The following is a 27,671-nucleotide window of genomic DNA, read 5'->3' as shown; positions in this document are numbered from 1 at the left end:
AATTTATATGTGAACCATATACTTTGGTTTAGATCAAGTGATTAGCAACATTATAAACTAAAATTCCTGGAAAAAAAATTTCTAAATAAAATAAAAAATAAAATGAAAAAAGAATGAAATATAAACTAAAATAAAAAGGATAAAAATTAAACCTATTTCTAAACCAATTCTTAGTAGCCTACTATTAACCAATGTTTTCTTTTAGATGTGTGCAACAACTTTTTACTTTTGAGTGCACAACATTTTCCATGGGCAAAGAAAGAAACAAGTTAGGAACTCCCAACTGGGATGAAAATTTACAAAGTAAGGACAGCAAAACAGCCCACCTTCTGACAATAAATTAATAAACTTGGCATTCAAAGGCCATAGGAAAATATTTTGAAAATTGACATTAAAGTGACCCAGTTTGTCAAATGACCACTATTTCAAATGCTTTTTGTGAACAGTATTGAGGCTCTTTGCGTTGAAATAATTTTGGTTTGTGAACCACAGTGAAACAAAGCTCAATGACGAAATGTTTTAACAAATAACTCCATGACTAAAGAAGAAAGCATTAACATGTGATCAGTGTTCAGAGAAGAGCTCCAGAGACTGATACTTAGAATGAATTAGATCTATAGTACCAACAAGTTTGCAAAATTTGTAACAATTAAAATATTCTGAAAAGTAATGCTTTTTATTAGCAATACTATATGAAGTATTACTGCTCTGGTGGATAAAGGCAGATTTGATAATAAATAAATGGATGGATGCATGGGGAGAAAAACTATTTGTTTGAAAAGATTAAATAACTTTGTGGCTGGCATGTCGTTTATATAAGTCCAGAATGTGACTCTGTTTTTAGCATCTGATGCAAGTACGGATTTGTGAGTGTCATTCCTCTGTATCTGATTCTAATCCATTCCTGAAAATATGTCATAAAGCAAAGGCTGAATATTATTAAACTATTTCCCATTGTTTTAACTATGGAAAAATAATAATGCGTTTCCAGTTCATCAGAAAATGCAACACAGATTGTCCTTTAATAGACTGAAACACTCCTAAACTCCTAGCAATTTGTTATGCTGTAGTCAACATTATTGTTACCCTTGCATTATGGGTATATCATGTACAGTACCTTTAGAAATAATTAAAACTGTGCAAATAGATTTTTTCTTTTTCCAAAGATTTTTAATTGGATCAAGATATGTATGGATTCTTTGATGTCCAGTCTAACACACTTCATTGTTTTCTTTTATCCATTCTTTTGTGCCTATGGATGTGCGTTTTATGACGTTGCCGTTCTGGAGGACCCATGCTCTTTGACCTGTTGCTAGTTTTTTGTTACTGGGTTATAGGATATGGCAATATGTCAAATTGATATTTAAAAAAAATAAATATGCAAAAGTCAATATTGCAATGTTCAGAACTTTTTTTATTTTCGCATCTTCTGAACATTAAATAAAGTTGGTAAAATTTCCAACTTTTTTTCTAAACATGTCTACATATCTGTGATGAGCATGAGAAAAAAATTAAGTGTGGGTCAGAAGAGGAAGAGTTTAAAATAGACAGAATTAACTCTGCTGTTTGGAAATGGTTTGGGTACAACATCTAAAGATAAAACAATTTGATGCATATGAAGAAACCATCCATGCACATTCAGTGCCTGCAACATGCCCTTCTTTTTTCCCAGAAAAGCAGGGCCCTGCTAAGCAAAATTCCATAAAATGTTCTCTAATTTGTTGTATACAGGCAAACAGCAGGTGGAAGGATATAGCAGCTGCAGTGACTTACTATATTGCAAAACACACTTTTGTTTACTGAACTGAGAATATTTGAACTTTGTCAGTTGTCAGATAACTGCACAGTATTACTGGCCATTTTTTAATTTTGAGTTTAGTTTTTTGTTTAGCAGGCAAATTGATCTTCCTAAAGACACTAATGGATATTCAACATAGAATGTGTTCATTTTGTGCTAACATTTATAAATATATTGTCTTGGTGATTTTGAGATTATTGGGAGCAGTGAAATAGACAACCATTATTTCAGAAGTATAAGTTAGTAATAGGATAATATCAATTACTAACAAAAATATATACAATGTTGTAATGCCAAATTGTAATAGCAAGATATTTATTCTCTCCTCATAGAGACTGAAAGTGAAAGTGTTGGATAGCAGGGTAGTTGCAACAGCTCTGTTACAATGGCCCTGCTTCCACCAAAATGACACACTCTCCTCAGAATTTCAAATACCCCCTTACAGGGTTTTCCTTGCCACCAGCCCTTGTGATGTACATACCTATAATGTGCAGGTAGGAGGATTCAAGAAGCTTTTAAGAACACTGGATGCAAAATATGTGTTGCGTACTTACTATGCTGGTAACAGTTATTAAATAAGTAGCCTCACACATCATACAGACTGATACAGATAATTAAAAGGACCATTACAAACAATGTAAATCATAATATATATACTGTATGTAATCTGTGGTTAGTGTGTCAATGGATCAAGAGCTTTATCTTGTATAGAAGTCAGAGAGTTAGAGAGAGAGCGCACAATGTTTACTGACAGGTAGACACAGATGCCAACAAGACAGGCAGAAGTATGAGTATTTTAGCAAAGAATTAGATGTGTTTTGCACATTTTGAGCATATGACTAGATAACTGATGAAGTGGAGGGTTGGGTGTCTCAACTAGCTTGCTTGCAAGGGACAGAACAGATGTCAAGCTGGCTTTCTAAACCATCATGAGGTGCTGGACAAAAGTTTAAGCCACCAACACAATGAACTAGCAAATCAAGCAAATTCTCTGTGGAAAAAAACTTTGCTGAGAGATTGATTCTAGTTGCAGACCGCTGTCTTATCTTTGACATTGTCAAAACAGAACAGAAAGTGACGATATCTTTTTTTTTTTTTTTAGCATTATTGCCATTAGTTATTGTTTACTCGTTGGTTATTTTGTGTCATGTGCAGCGTATTACAGGTGAGTAATTCCACTGCAGTGATTATTAGTTCTTCTAATCAAATAATCTGCATTATATTTTCTGCCGTGTCCCATGGCCATTCCTGCTGCAAATCTGTGGAAGTGCAAATTTTTTGCAGCATTCAATTTTCTAATCCACATTTTTTTTCCTTTCTATTCCTCTCCTGAAATACCCTACATAATAAAAGAGGAAGTAGTTCTGGTTGGAAAGTTAAAAATAGTATTCTTTGTCAAGAGTAAAGGCAAAATCCACAATATTGTATTAAATTTCCCCTGAACTTTTCATGCATTTTGATTGGAATGATAAGTCAAGCAAAATTACATCTTTGAGAATAGCTATCTGAACTCTTGCTTCAGATCTGTCATTATATAGTTCTCAATATTCCTAAAACACCCACTGAGGTATTCGCAAATGGAAAATATTTTGTCACTCATTTAAATGACATTTTGAAGATCTGGAGATTTTTATACTACAATTGCCTATCAATTTTCATGACTTGGTGGTCCATCAGTGGTAAGTGGTCATTCAAGTTCACACCTTTATGGCGTATTAGCAAATTTGGTAGCTGAGCAGCATTTGAATTCTAATAGCTCATTACACTAACACCCTGGGGGAAAAAACAAGCAATCATTTGATTATAATTCTGTGTCCATGGGCCTCATTCATAATGCGGCGTGTAAAATTCACACTAAAACATGGTCTGTGGAAAAAATTCAGATGCACAAAACTGTGCGTAAGCCAACTTCCATGCACTTCCACTACATAAATCCCGGTCAGTGTGAAAAATAATGCTCGTGCACGCACCTGCCGCCCCTCCTCAAATCTTCCCAGAATTTTGCATGTTTTAATATACAAATCAATATAAATAGCCCTTTCCGTTCAGTGTTCATTTAGAAGAAAATGGAAAAAGCATGTGTAAAAAAGAATTTCAGGGAATGCGAAGTTGAGGCAAGGACAAATGTACTATTTATTGGCTTAAGCAGTGGTGTAAACAACAAAAGGAAGTTGATCGAGTGATAGAGAGTGCAGAGAAACTCTAAAGCTCGAGTTCAGAAAGTCATACACAGCCCGAAATAAATAAGTAGTCATATATCAAAGTTGCTGTAAAAAGGCGAGTCGTTGCCCACTGTCTGAATGTCATATGGAAGCGTATTAGTGTACAGAGAAAAGAAAAAAAAATAGGGACACAGTGGGGGAAAAAAGGTCAAAATGTCCACTTCAATCTCGTAGTTTATTTTGTCATTAAAGTAGAACGTTGTAAACCTAATCTTAAAATCAGTGTTTAATTTACTAGAGTTTCTCAGATCCCATCGTAACTAAAATAGCACGTTAAATTCTTTGTATTTATGTGTTCTTCTATGTGTGTGAATCATTACGTGCTTCTTAACAGGCTTTCTCTTACACAGACAGGACACAGAATATGTTACATTCATTATATCACTGAACAATTTAAATACATGTATACTTGATATTATGTTCATGTGAAATGAATTAAGGCATGTATTAAATAAGGAGGCACAGTGGTGGAGATGAGCTGGCTCCCAGTTCAGTGATTGTTCCTGGCTCCCGCAAGATGCTTGCTGGGACTTGCACGACCCTTATTACAGCAGTACTGTCTCTTTCAACCCTACTAACCCCAATTACTGTCCTTCCTTTTTTTCTCTCTAAGTAACCAATCGCCACACAATAAGTTCAGTAATAAATGTCATGCCATCTGTAAGCTTAAAACACTGATTCTTCAAAACTTTTAAGGAACATTGAAATATTTTCGTTGTACATGTTTAATTATTCCATCGACTTAGAAGCCAGTCACCATTATCTGTAAATACGCACTCTCTTCTATTGAATTTAATTCCTTTATTGTTATTGTACAGTACAATGAGATTCAATATGCAAATCCCCCATAAACTTATTTTCCTATAAAATGGTAAAATAATAATATGATAAAAACAATGGAAAATATCTACTCTCTATATATAGGTACTCGTCGACTTACGACCGTGATTGGTTCCGACTGACTGGTCGTAAGTTGATCTGGATGTAAGTCGGCCTATGTTAAATTAAGGTAAGAATATTAGACTGGGGGGTGGCACGGTGGCACAGTGGGTAGCGCTGCTGCCTCACTGTTAGGAGACCCTGGTTCGCTTCCCGGGTCCTCCCTGCATGGAGTTTGCATGTTCTCCCTGTGTCTGCGTGGGTTTCCTCCGGGTGCTCCGGTTTCCTCCCACAGTCCAAAGACATGCAGGTTAGGTGCATTGGCGATTCTTAATTGTCCCTAGTGTGTGCTTGGTGTGTGTGTGTGTGTGTGCCCTGCGGTGGACTGGCGCCCTGCCCAGGGTTTGTTTCCTGCCTTGCGCCCTGTGTTGGCTGGGATTGGTTCCAGCAGACCCCCGTGACCCTGTAGTTAGGATATAGCGGGTTGGATAATGGATGGATGGATATTAGACTGGGTAATGATATTGTAATCATCTTAAAGTAATATTTTATCAACATTTTCTTACTTTCTAAGTCAAAAACGGCATACTACAGTACAATTGGTTTAATATGTGGAAAACATACAAAAATAAGAAATACACTTAATTCCTGGCACCACTGGTGCTTGGTTGCGGGTTGTCGATATCGCCTTCATCAGGCGAGGCTGCGGACAGGGTGATGGGAGGAGTTGCTCTTTTCATCTTTTCATAAACATAGTGAGCTACGTCTGAATTGTTTGTTTTTTTTTCCTCTTCATAAATTTCGCAATAAGGACGAAATGTGTCGCGTGCCATCAGTTCAATCCTCGCAAATCGTTCAGTGTTTGGGTCCATTTTTTCAAAATGGGCGAGGAGTTTATTCAGTAGAGATAAAACTTCTGACAATCCCTTTGTGGTGAACATTCGTTGTGGCGCCTCCTCCTCTTCATCTTTCTCCAATTCTCTTGTTTCTTCTTCCGCCACTCTTTCTTCTTCCAATTCTATCAGCTCTTCATTCGTAAGTTCACCTGATTCCCGGTCTCGCAACTCCTCGACATCTTCCATTTCACATTCCAATGAAAGGTCTTTTGATAGTTTCACTATTTCTTCACGAATCTCATCAAGTTCTCGTTCACTGTTAAATCCAGCAAAAGTATTCACTTGACACACTTCTTCCATACACTATTCATACACTTTTCCCTGACAGAGTCCCATGCGGTAGCAAGATTCTTTATACACTTAAGAATATTATACTGTTTCCAAAAGTCGCGTAGCTATATTTCTGGGTCAGCATCTATAGCAGCTATGTCTTGGGCGAAGGTAGTTCTGAGATAGTTTGCCTTTAATCTAGCAGTCACACCTTGGTCCATCGGTTGAATAAGTGGAGTAGTGTTTGGGGGCAAAAAAAAAAAACACTTTCACATTGGGATAGAGATCAGCTAAGTGACGTGGATGTCCAGGCGCATTATTGAGCAACAGTAAAGTTTTGAAGGGAATTCCTCTCTCCAAACAGCACGCACTTGATGAATGAAACAATTACTGAACCAATCCTCAAATAAAGCCTGGTTCATCCAGGCATTACAGTTTGATCTATAATAAACTGGCAAAGTGTGCTTGTTCACATTCTTAAATGCATGTGGATTTTCAGAATGATAAATTAAGAAGGGCTTCAGCTTGAACCCTGCGATATTCCCGCCAAGCAGCAGAGTCAGTCTATCCTTGTGTGCTTTAAATCCCGGCATGCTTTTGGCTTCTTTGTGGATGTAAGTGTGTCCTGGCATCTGCTTCCAATATAACTCTGTTTCATCCACATTAAAAATCTGCTCTGCGAGATAACCCTCATCCTTAATTATTTTGTCTAAACCATCGACAAACTTACTAGCTCCTTCCTCATCTGCACTCGCTGCTTCTCCAGTCACTCTAACATTATGCAACTGGAATCTTTCCTTAAACCTCTTAAACCAACCAGTACTTGCCACAAATTCTTAACTGTAGTCTTCCCTGGTGCGTTCCTTTAAAGTCCCAAACAGACTTCTAGCCTTCGACTGTACTGTAAAGAGGCTTATCGGCGTCCGCTTTTGAATCTGATCTTCCATCCAAATGTTTAACAATTTCCCCATTTCATGGATGGGCCCGGTACATTGCTTCATAATCACTGTTGATCACAAAGGTGCAGAACCTTTCACAGCTTCACGAGTTCTGTTTTTGTCCTTTAAAATAGTCGACACAGTAGAATGTGATAACTTTATATCACATGCGATCGCATTCACTTTCTTTCTTCCTTCATACTGTTTTATTATCATTTTGGTGTCTAGATCAATTGCCTTTCTTTCCTTTTTGGCAGGCTGAGGAGTGGACAGAGATCATTTCCTCTTGGTAGACATGTTAGGGGTATATTATTATCGAAAATTGCCAAAACAACAAGACACAAACACATGTGGGGCAACACTGCTGCGTATATTATTACTGCTGTGTAGCAAGACTTGGGAGTGTGGGAGACTGGTGCTGCCAACAGCTGGCGGGTGAAACTGTCGAACGCATCGTAAAGTCGAACAGTCGAAACTTGCATAGGTCGTAAGTCGATGAGTACCTTTTTTATAAAATCCTAAGCCTAAAAGTGCAACAATTTTGTGCAATGATTTTATGTGACATTTGTTGTCATGCTTTAAATCAGGCTTATTTTAAAACCTATATATATATATATATATATATATATATATATATATATATATGTTTGATAAATCCTGAAAAGAATACCAAACTTTAATGTGATGTTAGATTTTCAGATTCTTATTCCGTTTTTAAATTATAAACTAAAATATCAAGAAAGTTGTGGTTTTTAATATCAACAAAAGTCGTGGTTTTTATTTTTGATTGAGTAAACTTTCTTTCACAAGAACAAACTATTAAAAAAAATTATCTGTTCATAACACCAATGTTTGTATTTAAGTGATTTAGTTAGCTGAAGTTCAAGTTACAATGACCCATTGCATACCACTTTAGTTTTCACGTGATTTTTCCTGTTGTTTAAATGAGTCATTTTTAAGAAAAACTTTTTTTTTATCTTTAAGATGAAAAAATTAATGGATTGTTTATTTAGTCTCATATAAATACTCGTCGAGCATAGTGGACCTCAGTTTAACGGGAATACTCCAATCGTTAAGAGAGTAAATATTTTATTCTCATTTCATGATTTTTACTCCGTTAAATAATAATAAATTTTTCTTTTACATATTTATAAAATTTTGTGATTTTTACTCTAATAAATAATAACTTTTCTTTTGTACATTTACAGATTTTACTAATATTCTGGCTGCAACTGGGGGTTGGGTGCCAAAGGCACCATGGGGGCTTTCCCCCCTAGTACAATATGAAAGCATAAGTACAATATACATGTACATACAGTGGAACCTCGGTTCACGACCATAATTCGTTCCAAAACTCTGGTCGTAACCCGATTTGGTCGTGAACCAAAGCAATTTCCCCCATAGGATTGTATGTAAATACAACTAATCCGTTCCAGACCATACGAACTGTATGTAAATATATATTTTTTTTAAGTTTTTAAGCACAAATATAGTTAATTAAACCATAGAATGCACAGCGTAATAGTAAACTAAATGTAAAAACATTGTATAACACTGGGAAAACCTTGAACAACAGAGAAAACTAACACTGCAACAGTTCGTGCTATAGCGCTACCAACCGCTAGCTAAAAACACTTTTTTTTTTAATGAGTTTTAAGCACAAGGAAAAAAAATGAACATTTGAAAAAATCTGTAATTTAATAAACCACCAAGAAAAGTAACATTGCAACAATGCACGCTACGAACCAATCGCTGTAAACAGAAGTAAAAACAAACACAAGCCCAGTGCATTCTTTAACTGCCTTCCTACCTTATGCGTCCAGCCCTCTCTCTCGCGCTGCCTGTGTGTGTGTGTGTGTGTCTCTCTCTCTCTCTCACGCTGCCTGTGTGTGTCTCTCTCTCTCGCGCCTGTGTGTGTGTGTGTCTCTCTCTCTCGCGCCTGTGTGTGTCTCTCTCTCGTGTGTGTGTGTGTGTCTCTCTCTCTCTCGCGTGCCTGTGTGTATGTCTCTCTCTCGCGCACCTGTGTGAGAGTGTCTCCTTCTCTGCCACGGCTGTGTGTGCGTCTCTCTCTCGCGCACCTGTGTGTGTGTCTCTCTCTCACGCACCTGTGTGTGGCGCTCTCTCGCTCTCTCTCTCTTGCTCGCTGCACAGGAAATTCACAGGGAGAGACTCCATCCATCCTCTTTCGCTTATCCGAGGTCGGGTCGCGGGGGCAGCAGCTTGAGCAGAGATGCCCAGACTTCCCTCTCCCCGGCCACTTCTTCTAGCTCTTCCGGGAGAATCCCGAGGCGTTCCCAGGCCAGCCGGGAGACATAGTCCCTCCAGCGTGTCCTGGGTCTTCCCCGGGGCCTCCTCCCGGTTGGACGTGCCCGGAACACCTCACCAGGGAGGCGTCCAGGAGGCGTCCAGGAGGCATCCTGATCAGATGCCCGAGCCACCTCATCTGACTCCTCTCGATGCGGAGGAGCAGCGGCTCTACTCTGAGCCCCTCCCGGATGACTGAGCTTCTCACCCTATCTTTAAGGGAGAGCCCAGACATCCTGCGGAGGAAACTCATTTCAGCCGCTTGTATTTGCGATCTCGTTCTTTCGGTCACTACCCATAGCTCATGACCATAGGTGAGGGTAGGAACATAGATCGACCGGTAAATTGAGAGCTTTGCCTTATGGCTCAGCTCCATTTTCACCACGACAGACCGATGCAGAGCCCGCATCACTGCGGACGCCGCACCGATCCGCCTGTCGATCTCACGCTCCATTCTTCCCTCACTCGTGAACAAGACCCCAAGATACTTGAACTCCTCCACTTGAGGCAGGATCTCGCTCCCAATCCTGAGAGGGCACTCCACCCTTTTCCGGCTGAAGACCATGGTCTCGGATTTGGAGGTGCTGATTCCCATCCCAGCCGCTTCACACTCGGCTGCGAACTGATCCAGAGAGAGCTGAAGATCACGGCCTGATGAAGCAAACAGGACATCATCATCTGCAAAAAGAAGTGACCCAATCCTGAGTCCACCAAACCAGACCCCCTCAACACCCTGGCTGCGCCTAGAAATTCTGTCCATAAAAGTTATGAACAGAATCGGTGACAATGGGCAGCCCTGGCGGAGTCCAACTCTCACTGGAAATGGCTTCGACTTACTGCCGGCAATGCGGACCAAGCTCTGACACCGGTTGTACAGGGACCGAACTGCCCTTATCAGGGGGTCCGGTACTCCATACTCCCGGAGCACCCCCCACAGGATTCCCCGAGGGACACGGTCAAACGCCTTTTCCAAGTCCACAAAACACATGTAGACTGGTTGGGCGAACTCCCATGCACCCTCCAGTACCCTGCTAAGGGTGTAGAGCTGGTCCACTGTTCCACGACCAGGACGAAAACCACACTGTTCCTCCTGAATCCGAGGTTCGACTATCCGACGGACCCTCCTCTCCAGAACCCCCGAATAGACTTTTCCAGGGAGGCTGAGGAGTGTGATCCCTCTGTAGTTGGAACACACCCTCCGGTCCCCCTTCTTAAAGAGGGGGACCACCACCCTGGTCTGCCAATCCAGAGGCACTGTCCCTGATGTCCATGCGATGTTGTAGAGACATGTCAACCAAGACAGCCCTACAACATCCAGAGCCTTTAGGAACTCCGGGCGTATCTCATCCACCCCCGGGGCCCTGCCACCAAGGAGTTTTTTACCACCTCGGTGACCTCAGTCCCAGAGATGGGGGAGCCCACCTCCGAGTCCCCAGGCTCTGCTTCCTCATTGGAAGGCATGTTATTGGGATTGAGGAGGTCTTCGAAGTACTCCCCCCACCGACCCACAACGTCCCGAGTCGAGGTCAGCAGCGCACCATCCCCACCATATACAGTGTTGACACTGCACTGCTTCCCCCTCCTGAGACGCCGGACGGTGGACCAGAATCTCCTCGAAGCCGTCCGAAAGTCGTTCTCCATGGCCTCCCCAAACTTCTCCCATGCCCGAGTTTTTGCCTCAGCAACCACCGAAGCTGCATTCCGCTTGGCCTGCTGGTACCTATTAGCTGTCTCCAGAGTCCCACAGGACAAAAGGGACCGGTAGGACTCCTTCTTCAGCTTGACGGCATCCCTCACCGCTGGTGTCCACCAACGGGTTCGGGGATTGCCGCCACGACAGGCACCGACCACCTTACGGCCACAGCTCCGGTCATCCGCCTCAACAATAGAGGCACGGAACATGGCCCATTCAGACTCAATGTCCCCCACCTCCCTCGGGACATGGTCAAAGTTCTCCCGGAGGTGGGAGTTGAAGCTACTTCTGACAGGGGGCTCTGCCAGACATTCCCAGCAGACCCTCACAACACGTTTGGGCCTACCAGGCCTGACCGGCATCCTCCCCCACCATCGAAGCCAACTCACCACCAGGTGGTGATCAGTTGATAGCTCCGCCTCTCTCTTCACCCGAGTGTCCAAGACATGTGGCCGCAAGTCCGACGACACGACCACAAAGTCGATCATCGAACTGAGGCCTAGGGTGTCCTGGTGCCAAGTGCACATATGAACACCCCTATGCTTGAACATGGTGTTCGTTATGGACAATCCGTGACGAGCACAGAAGTCCAATAACAAAACACCTCTCGGGTTCAGATCGGGGGGGCCATTCCTCCCAATCACGCCCTTCCAGGTCTCACTGTCATTGCCCACGTGAGCATTGAAGTCTCCCAGCAGTACGAGGGAGTCCCCAGATGGTATGCCCTCTAGCACACCCTCCAGGAACTCCAAAAAGGGTGGGTACTCCGAACTGCTGTTCGGTGCATACGCACAAACAACAGTTAGGACCCGTCCCCCCACCCGAAGGCGGAGGGAGGCTACCCTCTCGTCTACTGGGGTAAACCCCAATGTACAGGCTCCAAGTCGGGGGGCAATACAGGGAGAGACTGAACACGTACAAACCGAAAGGGAGACTGGCTTGTTCGTATACCGAGTATGCGGTCGTGAACAGATGCAAAAGTTTGGCAAATTTTTTTTTTGGTCTTATACCTATTTGTACGTGTTCCGAGACGTTCATGAACCGAGGTTCCACTGTATATAGTGCCGATAGTGTAAATGGTTCTTAAAGTTGCTCAGATTGTGCAATATTATAACTGTAGTGCAAGTTTACAGTGATGTGATTGTATTTATAAATAAAAACAGTTCTATCAGGAGCTCTTGATGGACTGATTGAGTGTGTTTATATCTCTTGGGATGAAACTGTTTTTGAACCGCAAGGTTCATGCAGCAAATGCCCTGAAGCATTTCCCGATTGGGAGAAGTTCAAACAGACTCCGCATGGCTGAGGCAGTGAGTGGAGCACTCACAAAGGAACACAAAAAGCAGCATTGCTTTAATGCTGGGAGTCGGCACTTTGCAAAACCGAGCCAAAAACTTGCATATGCAATGGATTGAGCTGGCGTGAGAATGTGTGTGGCTTTACACCAAGTTCAGTTTTTATACATTGCAATGTGAGCGTGGAAATGGGTGTATGCAACATTTTTGTGCATATGCACCGTTCATACATAAGGCCCCTGGTCCTGACATCTGCCCATCACCACAAGTAACCTGGGACATTTGGATTACAAAGATTAACTCAGAAGCAGCTCATTAAGACTTTGAGCAAGATGGAATCTTCCCATCTACTGCAATCAGGATTCAACATTTGAGCTGCTGCAAGCAGTAAACTTCCTGGTGACATCAGCTGAGCTCTCTATCAGCCCCCCATCCTGTGTGCACCACCAGATGGCTATAGCCTGAAACCAATTATAGTGAAGGCCTCCCTCCAGTTTAGCAATGGGTGATGACTGTTAATGGTTGTGAAAATATAACTTTGAGATTGTTGCTTTCTTGAGTGCCTAAACCCACAAGTGTAATGGTCCAAGTTGGATCCACATCCTTCAACAGCTGTAACACCAGGAACCATCAATAACATGACAGCGATAAGCTGTAAAAATGAGGACACAAACAAATCAAGTTGTCATCTTGATCAAATGCAGGATTTTGATTAACTTTTATTTCTAGGAAGTGGTGTGGCAGAGTGGCAAAGCCTCTGTTTCTGAATGTTTGATCAACCAGTGCTCAGAGGAAGAACAACAAAAGTACCAATAATTTTAACATGACCAAAAGTATTGGTACTCTTCCATTATTTAACAAATAATTAAAATTTTCCATGAAATAGTTTGAAACTGACAAAAGTAATTGGCATCCACTATTCTTTATTTTGTAGAGCAGACACTTGGCTTTTGATTTAAAATGTAACATATTTCTTTAAATAAAAATGGCATGGACAATATTATTTGGACCTCTAATTTTGTATTTTGTAGCACATCCTTTGGAGGCTATAACAATAATTAAGTTTTTTCTGTAGCCCTGAATGAGAGTTCATTTCATATAAACTGGCAATTTGACCCACTCTTCTTGAGCAAAGTGCTCCAGTTGTGTTATATTTAACAATAGAATCCCTGAAGCCTACAAAACAAAGTTGTAATGCCTTCCCACCTCTTCATCAGCATCTTTGTTTTGCAAATGTGTCAAGCAGCATGCAGCCTGCTGTCCCATCCCCCACCGACTTCTAGCTCAAGTCAGTTTATCTGGGTGTGAGATGCCTTGAATTGTATAGGGTAAATAATATATTGTTATTTGGAATACATACATTTCATATGTGTTTCGTGTCTACAACAATTTGGGTAAATGTAGGATGGCAGGAAATACATAACACATAACTAAAACAGAAACTTTTTTCATGTTCCACTAATAATTGGCCAAATGTTGATGTGAAGTGTATAATGTGTGAAGACTGAAGTCCAAATATCAAGTATATACTTTCAAAAAAGGTATAAAGTGTGCTTTTATTCAAGAATATAACCAAAGAAAAAGAAATTATTTAATTTACATGTTGCTGTCAATGAGTAAAAACAGAAACTCAAATCTAAATTGACAGAAAGTTGACATGTCTGCTTGGCTGGTATAGAGGTAAGAGCTGCTGCCATGTAAACAGAAGGTTGCAGGTTCAAGCCTGGGCTCTCCTCGTTTTGAGTAGTGAGCTGCTATTATTATTATTACTGTAATATAATAAAAATATTTATTTGATTTGAGTCTGTAACACCCGTGGTAAATTTTTGCTAACTGCAAAAGATATCACTGAAGGGATATAAGCAGACACACAAACACTTGTGAATCATGCTTTCTTGGCTTGTGGTAGTCACTTGAGTTTTTTATTATTCAATTCCTTATTAAATGTTTTTTGAAAATCAAGATAAAAACTTCATACGCTCCACTTTGATTATATCTTTTTGTTGCTTCCTTATAGAATTCCAACATGTTAGAAAAAACAACCTGCCTCTTCTGAACCCATGCTGACTGACCTGTAAAACTGTACTTCTTGCCATGTGTTGCTCAATCTTATCCTTTAATAATTCCTTCCATTAATTTACCTGTGATGTACGTTAAGCTTACTGGCCTATAGTTGCTTGGATCTGTCCAATCACCCTTTTTTATGACGGGATAATATTTGCCATTTTCAAGTCCTTCAAAATGGAATGTTATCCTCTTTCTTATATGTGAAGAGCTTCGGAGAGATGCTAGTTTAGAGCATCTGCTATTTCACTGTACAGTAATCCCTTGCTACTTCGCGGATTCACGACTTCGCGGATTTTATATGTAAGAATATCTAAATTCATAACGCGGATTTTTCGCTGCTTCGCGGGTTTCTGTGGACAATGGTTCTTTTTACTTGCTTCCTCAGTTGGTTTGCCCAGTTGATTTCATACAAGCGATGCTATTGGCGGATGGCTGAGAAGCTACCCAATCAGAGCACGCAGTTAAGTTCCTGTGTGCTGCTGATTGGCTCAGCAACGGAGTGTTGCATTAACCAGGAAGTCTCATCTCACTCATTCATCATTAACGTACTAATGCTTCAGGGGCCGTGTCCAAGCACCAACAGAAGATGCAAATGATTGCAGAAAAGGTAAAAGTTTTGGATATGTTGAAGGAAGGGAACAGCTACACCGCTGCAGGACATCGATTCTTTTTATTTAAAAAGGAGGAAAAGCATATAAGATCTACGGCTGCAGTGTCCTTTAACCAGGGTGTAAAACGAGTTGCAAGTGGACGTGATAAGGCAGTAGTCTGGATGGAATCTGCTTTAGGAATCTTTGCAACAAGGTCGACGATGTCATGACTGCCTACAAGCTGCTACGTGTACTTCGCTATACAGTAAGTGTAAACTTATCTACCGATTTCATATTGCTTAGCAGTTGTCCCTGTTTTTAATAGAGTAAATGGTGGGTTGTAAACAATACAGGGAGGGTTTAAAAACGTCCAAATACACGTTAAATAATTAAATAAATATAGTGTCCCTACTTCGCGGAAATTCAGTTATCGCGGTCGGCCTTGGAACCTATCTCCCGCGATAAGTGAGGGATTACTGTATGTATTTTAATTCCTCTTTACTATTCCTTATGTACTTCATCTCCTTCTTGACTGTTCTTTTACTACTAAAATACTGAAGAAACTCTCTGAGTCATCTTTCACCTCATCTGCTACTGTATATATTTATTCTTAACTGCCTTTTAGCTAATGTCCTAATATCCTTCTTAATTTTTGTGCCTTTGCTTTTGTATGCCCTCTGATTCACTTTAGAGGTATTACTATTGTATGCCTTATACAGCAGTTTTTTTTCCTTTGCAGCTTCTTTTTGAAATCTGTATTAAAACACAGTTTTTTTTAATTCCCTACTTATTCCAAATTGTGGTATGCACCTGTACTGCATTATATGTAAAATGTTTTTAAACCTGTTCCATTTCTCCTCTGCTGTCTCCGCACTTAAAAGCGTATCCCAGTCCATCCTAATTAGACTTTGCAGCATCTGCCCTACAAAAGTTAATTGTAACAGTTTTGATCTTTCCATCCTTCATCTACCAAAACACTGAGAACTGTATTATATTATGGCTAGTTGACCCCTAGTGTTTCAATCACCTCTACATCCTTAATTCCAATGATGATTATTACAAAATAGTAAATCTAATCAGGCTTCCCCTCTGTTGATGCTTTAACATACTGTGTTAAAAACAGTCACTAATTATATCTCTAAACTCCTGCTCTTGTACTTCACTATTTGCAAGGTTAGCCCAGTTAATATTTGAGTAATTAAAGTCTCCTATGATTATAATATCCACCTTTAAACTTGACTTTTTAATATTACTATAAAGATGAACATTGAAAGTACTGTCTGCATTTTGTCTATTACACACTCCTAAAAGAAGGCCTCTTTCCCTAATGCTTTCCAGATGAATCCAGATGTCCTCACTAAGATGGGGCTCGTCTTCCAACTGAAGAAAACTTACAAATAAATTCTCTTTGACATAAACAGCATCCCACCCCCCCTTTTCTGTTTTGTCCTTCACAAAAATATGTGTTATACTCATGCCTATCTTTCTTATTTAGCCAGGCTTATGTTATTTCTCTAATATCTTAATTATGCTATGCTACATATAACTCCAACTCTCTTTTTTAATTTCGATACTTCTAGCATTAAGGCAAGCTATTTTTCATGTGTTACTGGTTTTAATTTTTACACTGTTGATCATTCCTTCATGTACAGTTCTAAAACTGGCCTGTCCTAAACTCCCTGTTCCTCATTCCCTAGTTTAAATAATTATCGATCAACCTACTCATATGCCTCCCCAACAGATTGGTGCCCCTCCAATTCAGATGCAACATGTCAAGGCAGAACAGGTCCCATCTGTTCAAAAAGGAATCCCAATGTCCAATATTCAGTATTTATACCCTTCTACCGTACACCAAGATTTGAGCCACGCATTAAGAATCCCAATCTCCTCATTCTTACCCAAATTAGAACATGGCAAAGACTATCTTATCAATTTTGCTCCTTAGCCTGGAACCTAATTCCTTAAATTTGCATTGCAGAATTAACAGAGTACTTTTATGGAAAATGACAACTGGATCCATCCCCGCTCAGGCCAAGAGTCTATCAATCCCTCGAGGAATGTCTTCCAGCTCTGCTTCCAGAAAGAACACACTTGTGCGAGACTCTCTCTGTCTCTACTGCAAGTGTCAGCTATCTCTTACTACCCCTCCTCCTCGCCAGCACTGGTATGAATACAAATAGCAAGTACAAGTAAGCACAAATACAAGTAACTTTTCCAAACACTCAGCTGATTTTGCTCATGTGCAGGTGAAAAAAAGCAAACACTTCTAAAGGAAAAAAAAGCATAAAAAATTCCTGCACAGCTCCTTAGCGACAACCAAAAAACAAAGGTTTTAGGAGCAACTTTTATCTTTTAATTAACTCTCAACCTTCAGTAACACAAAACTATCGGCACTTCCTCTTCCACTCACAGGGATGATATAAGTACATCAGACAGACTTTCAACATATCTATTCATTGTAATAATAATAATTTTATTTAAAGGCACCTTTCTAGAGACTCAAGGACACATTACAAGATAAAAATCATAAAGCAGTACAATTAAGAAATAAATATAATACAACACATCTATTGCATAATACAATAAAACAAGTAATCAAAAAATCTTAGAAGGATAAAATCTATGACCATGAGAAGGCTATTTTGAAAATGTGAGTTTTAAGATGTTTTTGTAAACAAAAGAACTGATTTAAGAGTCAGGATGTAACAGGAAGGGCAGCATAACTAAATGCCCAACCTACCATGGAAGATAGGCAGACTGAAGGAGGAACCAGAAGGCCAGAAGTAGAACAGCACAATGAGCAATTCAGTGTGTAATCTTTAAGAAGCTGTTTTAAATAAATGGGGCTCAGGTCATGGAGTCTCTTTTAAGTTAGTACAAGATTATAAAAGTCAATACTGTACTTTAACTGGAAGCCAATAAAGTTTGCACAGACTAGGTATACTGACTATAAAGAATTATTCTGGCCTTGATGTGAAGAATGTATGAATTAGTGTCTCAGCCACAGAGTAGGGCAGTGAGGGACTAAGTTTTGAAATTTCACAGAGATGATAAAAGGCAGCATGGGATGTAGCGTTAATTTGAGATTGAAATGACAGAGTACTATCAAAAACAACACCAAGACTCTCGACTTTAAGACCTAAAGGAATAGGGGTTTCACTGATACAGAAGTTAACATTTTCAAATTTTGAAAGAGTAGCTTTAGAGCTCACAAGGAGAATTTCAGAAATGGCACTATCTAACCTTGAGATGAATTGTGCCATCTAAATTTTAATATCATGCAGGCAACTAACTAAAGACGATATGTGAAGCAGTTTGGTAGAAATAGCTGAATGTCATTAGCACAAGAATGAAACTGAATACCATGATTATGCATAATTGAACTGGGGGGGGGGGGGGGGGGGGGGGTTGGGGGTAAGTGATAAGTGATAAAAAGCAAGGGGCCCCAGTACTGAACATTGTGTCACATCATCGGTAACAGGTGAATTGTGAGAAATGCTGGTGAATAATTTAAAATCTATTAGTTAAGTAAACTACGAATGAACAGTACCAGTTATTCCAAGAGTCGAAGGCATTGAAATACTGGTTTGTGAGAAGTTGTGTTAAATGCAGAACTAAGGGGAAGTACTTAGTAATCTGGAATCAACAGCCCAGTGCAGATCATTTGTTATTCTTCCCAAGGTAATTTCAGTTCAATTTTTAGAACTGGAAATGTACTGAAAAAGTTAATAGTATTCATTAATGTTGTTATGCTCCAGCAGTTGGGAAGTCACAACATGTTCTAAAATATTTACAAGAAAGTGAAGATTTAAAATAAGATGGTAATTAATTAAATCATTGTGATTACTACCAGCATTCCTAATAATAGGTGTCACAGCAGCTATTTTAAAATAATCAAGGACTACACCAGAGAAAAAGGAAAAGTTAATAAGTTAATAACAGCAGTTAGAAGAGGAATAAGGAGAGCTAAACAAGTTTTGACTAAACAGAGGGAATAGAGTCAGGTTGACATCTAGAAGAATTTGATTTATGGATCATATCTGATATTAAAATATCTAATATCTAAATATCTGATATCATGTAAAGTATCTGAAAAGGTGAAGCAGTACTCATCTAGAATGAAATTGAAGGCAGTTGTGTAGTGCTGAGATGCTTAAGAATGGAATCAATTTTAGAGTAGGGGGAGGAAAAAAGCAAGAAATGTCTGAGGAAGCCCTAAAAGGAAAATCAAGTGGTTGCAGGTTCAATCCTGGTTTACCATTTTGAGTAATGAGCTGAAATTATTATTACTGTTATGTAATAAAAACATATATTTGATTTGAGTCTGCAACACCCAGTGTAAATTTTTGGTACTTGTAACAGATATCGCTGAAGGGATATAAGCAGACACACGGACTTTGGTGAATCATGTCTTCTTGGTATTTTGTCATGTGAATTTTTTTTTATTCAGTTTTATTCTTGAATTAAAGCACACTTTTTTTTGTTATACCTTTGAGAAAGTGTTTATTTTATATTCCAATAACCACTTGAATGGCATCCAATCTGTCTCTGCCTCTTGCACATGCATGAAAATGTCATTATTTGAAAATGCCTTGTCATTTGAACATGTTTTTTTTCCCAGATCTTGCCCAATCTCCACGTTATGGTGCACAGTACTGAGAATGCAGACAGACTTCTACTTTTTGGGCTCATACACTGTCAGCATGGTCCTGCCAGATCTAAACACTCGCGTGGAGAATTGCTCGCATACTGGTGACTTTAGCTGCAGGTGGAAGTTCCCTTCCCACTTTATTTATGGTGCCAAGCAGAGTTGTGTTGCAGTGCAGCAGTCTATTAGCCAGTGTAAGAGACATGAAGAAGTTGTCTGTTGTTATGGTTCTTTGTCCAGAAACGGCTCCATAAGCTTTATGACCACAGTCTCAGAAAGTCTTTCTCCCATGGGACGACTGGGATCTTTTCCTAAATAAAGAGTAACATTGCACATGTACTTTACCTCCAAATCTGCCACGGTCCAAAACTTTAATCCAAATCTGTCAGGCTTTGTTGAGATGTGTTGCAAGAAAGGACAACGGACCTTGTTTGGAAACAATTGTTCATCAACAGTAATATATTGTCCTGGGTTGTAACTCAAAATATAGTTCTCAACAAAACGTTGTCAGATGTCAGAGATCGCAACAAGTCTGTTGTTTTTCACACGTTCTGCACGGGTATCTTTGTTGTCAAAGCACAAATGCCACATGATAGCCTGATTTCGGTCATGGGGCATCGTATCTTTAATTGCCGATACAACAAATAGTTCTGACCAGGCATCAAACACAGCTGCCTAGCACAGTGTTTGAGACAGAATTAGGTCTGGCTGACTTTTTGTAGTTCTGTGTTGAAAACAGCTTGCTGATGTTGTAGTTTTTGATAGAAAAGGGAGAAGAGGAGTGAGGCTTTTGTGAAGATGATGTTGGCTGATGTTAAAAACACTTCAGAGCCAGAGGAGCAAAGTGATTGTTGAAATTCAGCACTTTGTTGTTCAAATCTGCCATAGAACTTAAGTTTTTCAGGTATGGATGAATCTGAGTAAGCAAGATGTCTTTTTGTAATTAGTAACAGACTGAAGGCTACTCCATACAGAGGAGCTATTATTTGCTGATAACTGAAACTCCAGTTTATTTTTGTGTTTTCATTTAGCATATCTGATTGCATCGTTTAACCTAGTCATTCAGGCCAGTCTGTATGCATCCTTATTAGATAGATAGATAGATAGATAGATAGATAGATAGATAGATAGATAGATAGATAGATAGATAGATAGATAGATAGATAGATAGATAGATAGATAGATACTTTATTACTAGTTTTATGTGCCTTTTCTTTCACCTGACAGAGATATAAGAAGTAACAGTTTCTGTCAATCTGTACAGTCTAGACAATCTTATAATGATTCAACTGACTCATCATCAGTCCATGAACGAATAGTTTTCTTTACTGGTATTAAGTAATTTTGTTTTTTGTTTATAGCAACTGTAGCATAACATGGTCACAATTACCCTGGTAAAGGTAAAGCCTTGTATGTGTCCTTTATGACCCAGCAGCAGAGATCCAAAGTCTTCACATCCTTAGTGGGGAATTTTAAAACCTGTTTGTATCTGGGAAGTTCAATGGTTAGATTTGTATTATTAAAGTCACCATTCACTATAATCAGGGAATCTAAATGACTGTTCTTCAAACTAATGATGTAATCTGCCAACTGCTGCAGGGCTTCATTCATGTACATGTCAGGCAGGATGTAAACTCCAATGATGACTTAGTTAAAAGCTAAAAGTTCCAGATTGCTGGAACAGTGCTTTGATAATATAGAAACAGCAGTACACCAGTTTTTATTAATGTATAAGCAGATTCCACAGCCTTTTGACTTGTTGCAACGATCAGCGTCTCTATCTGCTCTGTGAAGCAGACATCCCTGCAGTACTCAAGCAGACTTGGGAACTGATACATTAAGCCATGTCTCCACAAAGCAATACACTGAAAAGAGTAAATAATCCTTACTTTTGATGAGAAGAAGATTAAATTTGTCAGTATTGTTCCTCAGAGATCTCGCATTGGACAAAACTAGTATGGGAAGGGGCACTCGAAAAGCATATCTCCTGAACCACAGAAAAGACCCAGCTCACTTCCCCCATCCACGTCATGTGTGAGTTACCTGGCTGGGAGTTCATAAGTGGTAAATGTTTATGTAAATGTACTTGATCGGTTAAGGATAAATGAAGTCCAAACTTAAAAGATAGAAGCTGGTCTTTTGTGAAAGTAATCCCCGTATTGTTGCAAAAGGCAAAGTTAACAGACAAAAACAACAGACACATAAGCAGCAAGCAAACAACCATGGCTGCCCTGATCAGTGCCGTCATCGATCGCCTGTTAATTGGACGCAAAGGATAATTAAGTGAAAAGCAGAAATACATATATGATTTAAAAAGTTGGTTGAAAACCTTTTTTTTTTTTCTTCTTAACACTAGAATTTTCAGAGCCTACGAAAAAACTCATAAATCCGGACCACCTTAAATCCCTTCGCACCCCTCCATCAGCGTCTTTTGTCTTCTAAATGTGTCGATAAGCCCAAGCAGCCTGCTATACCACCCCAGACCGCCTCAGAACGGGCAAGAAGTTCTCCCAGTTCCTGCTTTGATTGATTGATCTGGGAGTGTGCTACCCAGAATTGTAAGGGGAAATAATTTGATGTGTGTTTTGTGTCTACAGACTATTGTAGGACTATTTCATTTATGTTAGGTAGAATGCCCAGAGGGGCCTGGAACCCCTGCAGATTTTATTTTTTTCTCCAGCCATCTGGAGTTTTTTTGTTTTTTGTTTTTTTCTGTCCCCCCTGGCCATTGGACCTTACTCTTACTCTATGTTAATTAATGTTGTCTGATTTTAATTTCTTATTTTATCTTTTTTATTTTTCTTTTCTTCATTATGTAAAGCACTTTGAGCTACTTTTTTGTATGAAAATGTGCTATATAAATAAATGCTGCTGTTGTTGTACAACAATCTATGTAAACACATCGTTAAAACAGAAATGTTTTCATGTTATTACAGTAAATAAAATGTAGACATGAACTGTATAATGTGTGAAGGCTGATGGCCAAATATCAAATAAACACTTTCACAAAAGGTGCAAGTACAATACAACAAGCTTCCGTGGTGCTGTGGTTAGAACTGCCGACTTATAATCCAGAGGTTTTGAGTTCGAAACCAGCTCCCCCGCAAGTTTACCATTTTGAGTAGTGAGCTACTCTTATTGTTAATATTATACAATAAAAACATGCATTTGATTTGTGTTTGTAACAGCCACTGTAAATTTATAGTACTTGTAAAAGTTGGCTTTTTTTTCACTTTTATTCTCTGTCAAGATCACGATACAACATCCACCCCCCTCTCCAGATCTGACGTGGTTACTTTCATCTGAAACTGGGAATAATTGTAGGTGTGAGTGGTGTTTTGAGACAATGGAACTGGAAATTCTCTAATATGGAGGGATAAAAGCTAACACACAAACGCTGGTGAATCTGCCTTCTTCATATCTCACCATCTGGGGAGCCAGTTTCGATCTCACAACCTCTGGATTACAAGTCAGCGGATCTTACCGCTACACCACGGAAGCTGTTGTATGGTACTTAAACCTTTTGTGAAAATGTTTATTTGATATTTAGCTGTCAACCTTCACACATTATACAGTTCATGTCTACATTTTGTTATTTATTACTAAAACATGAAAAACGTTTCTGTTTTAACTATGTGTTTACTTAGATTGTTGTAGACACAAAACACACATCAAATTATTTCCCCTTACAATTCTGGGTAGCTTACTCCCAGATAATCAATCAAGGCAGGAACTGGGAGAACTTCTTTCCCGTTCTGAGGCGGTAGGGGGGATATTATAGCAGGCTGCTTGTTGCTTGTACTTATTGACACATTTAGAAGACAAAAAAACGCTGATGGAGAGGTGCGAAGGGATTTAAGGTGGGCTGGATTTATGACTTTTTTCATTGGCTCTGGTAATTCTAGTGTTAAATTCCACATCTGGCAGCCATCGATGCAAGGATCTGTATGCCTATGTATTAAAAATGTTGCAAGGTTTTGTACTTTGTTACAGAATTATATTTGTGAAAATTTCTCTTTGCTATTCCAAAAGTTGCATTAATATCATTTAAGCAAAACATATGGTTCACAACTTAATTTAGTTTGTTCATATAAATTTCACAAGCGGTCTTACTGAACTAGATTAAATTCCTTGATGTGTTAAAATTTCATAATACAAATGCATAATGAACACAGCATTTGTTGTTCTTACTAGTGATTTTATTGATGTACAAAATGCTTCCAGCACTGTCATTTATTTTTATATATTTATTTTCTGAAGACCACCGGAAATTGCTCTTTTATTTCTTTTATTGTTTATATTGAAGTTTTAGCTGTAAATATAGTTGCTATCTAACTTAGACAGAGCAGACCTATAATCAGACTTTTTTTTTTTTTTTTTTCCAGCCCTACCCAATGTACCCTGCTGCCACATCTCTAGTAAATGTTGTTCCAAAATTAAGTGCCACTGGCCGGGATTTGCTACAGGTTAAGTGTTTTAATAATTGGATCTGTTCAGTTTTTTCATTTATGGCTTATTATGATATAATAAGCAGTCTTATATTTGTTAGGTTTTACACTTGTGCATGTAGTTCTGAAATCTGATCTGCTATTTTCTTTTTGCTGCTAGTCTTATACAGTAGTCTTAAGTTTTACATTTATGTTTTCTTTTTGCAGAACCTATTGAAGTGTAATCCTGTTCAAAGGATTTCAGCAGAAGAGTCCTTACAACATCCATACTTTTCTGACTTCTGTCCGCCATAAATATCTGTTGGATCTTACATCAAAGTTTAGCTTCTTTAAACATTTGTCAGCTGTTTTCTCTCTAGCTTGGGAAATGAATCTTGAACCAGGAGCCAGCATTTTGTTTTCTTTCAGATACAAAGTCTCAGTGGTGTACATTTTTATATAATTTCAAATATTATCAGTTGTTAGTGTAGAGGTGGTCACATACATGCAATCATTAAGTCACACCTCTTGAAACTACAAAAGTAATAAGTTAGATAGGGCCAAATATAGTGAATATGTCAATTTTACTTTATTGACATGAAAAAATAAAATGTTTGTGAATTTAATGGATTATTTTATTTATTATGTGAAGTGTAAATTTGTTAATTTTGTTTTAATAATGTCTCTGTCTCTCTCAGTATATATTATTCTGTGTATAATATACATGCATAGATATGCCATGCATTCCACTTCTCAACATTTGTAAAACATTAAAGCCTTAAGAAATCACTTTGTCTGTTATACTTGTAACTGATTAGCAACATCAAACAATGTTGGATAAAAAGTGATTGATAATGCAGGCCTTTTGAGGTAAAGGATGGGGGGTGGTTGTTAGATGATGTGCTTAATTTCACTTTTCTAGGGATACCTGTTTTAAAGCAAAAGTGTTTGTATATAAAATAGTATTGCCATATTATAAGAAATATGTTTGTTTCCCTCAATACTACTAAAAGCAATAGTATCTCCAATGTCCATTATCCAACCCGTTATATCCTAACTACAGGGTCACGTGGATCTTCTGGAGCCAATCCCAGCCAACACAGGGCGCAAGGCAGGAAACAAACCCTGGGCAGGGCGCCAGTCCACCGCAGGGCACACACAAACATACCCACACACGAAGAACACACTAGGGACAATTTAGAATCACCAATGCATTTAACCTGCATGTCTTTGGACTGTGGGAGGAAACCGGAGCACCCGGAGGAAACCCACGCAGACACGGGGAGAACATGCAAACTCCACGTAGGGATGACCCGGGAAGAGAACCCGGGTTTCCTAACTGCGAGGCAACAGCGTTACCCACTGCACCACTGTGCCGCCCTACAGAAAAATCATAAAATGTCAGAAATATGTTCTGTTTTGCCTCATTGCTATCATTTTTTGAATTGTTAGGTTATACTATTGGCATAAATGTGACTAAAACATTATATTGGCACCTTTTTAAAAATTATGTTTGGTTGCTGTTTTTATGTGCAGCATTTTTCAGTTTGATGATTTGAGGTAAATACCTTTATAAGTATGAACAGTATGAGAATAGATCATATCTAAAAACAAAATTGGCATTGCGCATGACAGCATAATTTAGAGAAATTCTCCAACCTAAAAATGTTTAATTTTATGTTTTTTGCGCTAAACGTTTTTACTTTAGCAAAGGCAATTAAGAGTTTATTTAAACCATGACATATTTCATGGCAATGCAATAACTGGAGCTGTAATAATAAATATTACTGAAAAGAGAAAGCAGGATAAAGAATGTCATTTTACAGGACCCTTCACACTGTAAAAACATAGGCAGCATATTATACCTATACATAGACTTCATCTCCTAAATATACCTAAACATATAACTTAGACATAGCTCTTTAATAACTAAAATGTATTACACTATTGCTCAATCCAAAGTTCTGGGCGAGGTTAAAATAAAGGGCTTCTTCAAGCATTGACATAATTGTGAGTGGTAAACTGACATCTTTTTAACAAAGTTTTCACTGAATCATTTCTAATGTCAGTGAAGAATTTCATCATGACATTTTTTCATTAATGTGCAGTGCATTTTGTCTTAATATCTTTCTTGTCAATGAAAAACATCTCTATTAAAGTCATTTATTCTTTGTGAACTTTAGAACACAGTGGTAACACTGCTTTGTCACGGATCTGTGCAGATGGTGCTGTGGATAAGCTACCGTTTAGCAATGACAAGGTAATAGATTAAAATCCCATATCTTCTGTGTATTTAGCACTTTGAGTAGTGACCTATTATTATTATTACCGTAAACCAAAACCATACATTTGATGCAAGTCTGTAACATACTTTGTAAATTTATGGTATTTGTAAAAGATGTTACTTTTCCTCACTCACGGACATTTATATCAACATTTCATTTGAACAATTTTTTTTGTTCAGTTTTATTCTTGGATTCTTGAATAAAAAAAATGACAAATGTTCAAATGACATGTTGATGTGAATGTCCGTGTGCGAGGAAAAGTACCTTCCACCATAGACACTGCAGTGTCTGTTTGCTCAACAAGACAAGGAGAAATGATTGGGCTGTGTTTGTGTGTCAGCTTTTATCCCGTCAGTGCTAACTTTTACAAGTACCATAAATTTACACCAGCTGTTAGACTCAAATCAAATGTATGTTTTTATTATATAACCGCTCACTACTTAAAACAATAAATGCAGTGAGGACCCAGAATCAAACCCTCAACCTCTGGATTGTGAGGCAGCAGTCCTTACCTCTGTACCAACCAAGTGGACGGGTCTACTTGTAAATTGAAAATTTTCTTTTTCTTTGGTTATATTCTTGAATTAAAGCACACTTGTTTTGTTATGCCTTTTTTGAAAGTGTTTATTTGATATTTGGACTTTAGTCTTCACACATTATACATTTCACATCAACATTTTTTCAATTATGACTGTAGCATGAAAAACGTTTGTTTTAGTTATGTGTTCAACTTTTGTTTCCTCGCATTTCCTGTCATCCTATATTTACACAGATCATTGCATACATGGAACACACATGAAATGTATTTATTTCAAACAATATTTTATTTACTCTATACAATTCCAGACACCTTACTCCCAGACTTCAGCTCTGAAAATTTTGCATTTGACTTGGCTTCAGCTGCCATGGTGGGGGATGGGATAGCAGGCTGCTTGCTGCCAGTGTTGATTGACACATTTGCAAAACAAAGATGCTGATTAGGAGGTGCGAGAGAATTTAAGGTGGACATGCATTACTAATATTTTTGTAGGCTTCAGGGATTGTAGTGATAAAGGCCTTGTGCCATTGACTGACGGGTGGTGTGCCTTGTACAATTTACCCACTTATAACCACCAGCCAAGAAACCTCTCCCTCCCTCTCTTTCTCTCTCTCTGCTACAACAATCTAGACAAGAAGAGACCATTCAGCCCAATAAAACTTGCCAGTCCTATCCACTCAGTTCTTCCAAAATTACATAGTCTAGTTTTGAAAGTCCCTAAAATCCTACTGTAAACCACACAACTTGGTAGCTTATTCCATGTGTCTGTGGTTCTCTGTGTAAAGAAAAAGTTCCAATTGTTTGTGTGAAACTTACCCTTA

The 27,671-nt window shown here is 38.8% G+C and overlaps 1 protein-coding gene across 2 annotated transcripts in view; it reads left to right on the top strand.

The window, feature by feature from the left end:
- The window catches only part of cdk5 (cyclin-dependent kinase 5), a 299,214-nt gene extending 274,398 nt beyond the window's left edge, over positions 1-24,816 (top strand). Inside the window, exons 12-13 of one of the 2 annotated variants that reach the window (XR_007935240.1) lie at positions 23,986-24,066; positions 24,256-24,314. Coding sequence is in view for 1 of the 2 variants with exons in the window: in XM_051928832.1 (XP_051784792.1) it covers positions 23,986-24,066; positions 24,256-24,342 (168 nt within the window). In the remaining variant the exon portion in view is untranslated. Of the gene's footprint in view, positions 1-23,985; positions 24,067-24,255 lie in introns of both variants that reach the window. The other variant, XM_051928832.1, reaches the window with a different exon arrangement.
- The last annotated feature ends 2,855 nt before the right edge of the window (positions 24,817-27,671 follow it).

Source organism: Erpetoichthys calabaricus, chromosome 6, assembly GCF_900747795.2.
Source record: "Erpetoichthys calabaricus chromosome 6, fErpCal1.3, whole genome shotgun sequence".
NCBI classification, from domain to species: Eukaryota; Metazoa; Chordata; class Cladistia; order Polypteriformes; family Polypteridae; genus Erpetoichthys; species Erpetoichthys calabaricus.
Note: the sequence above shows the minus strand (reverse complement) of the source record. Positions and strands in the feature narration are given on the sequence as shown.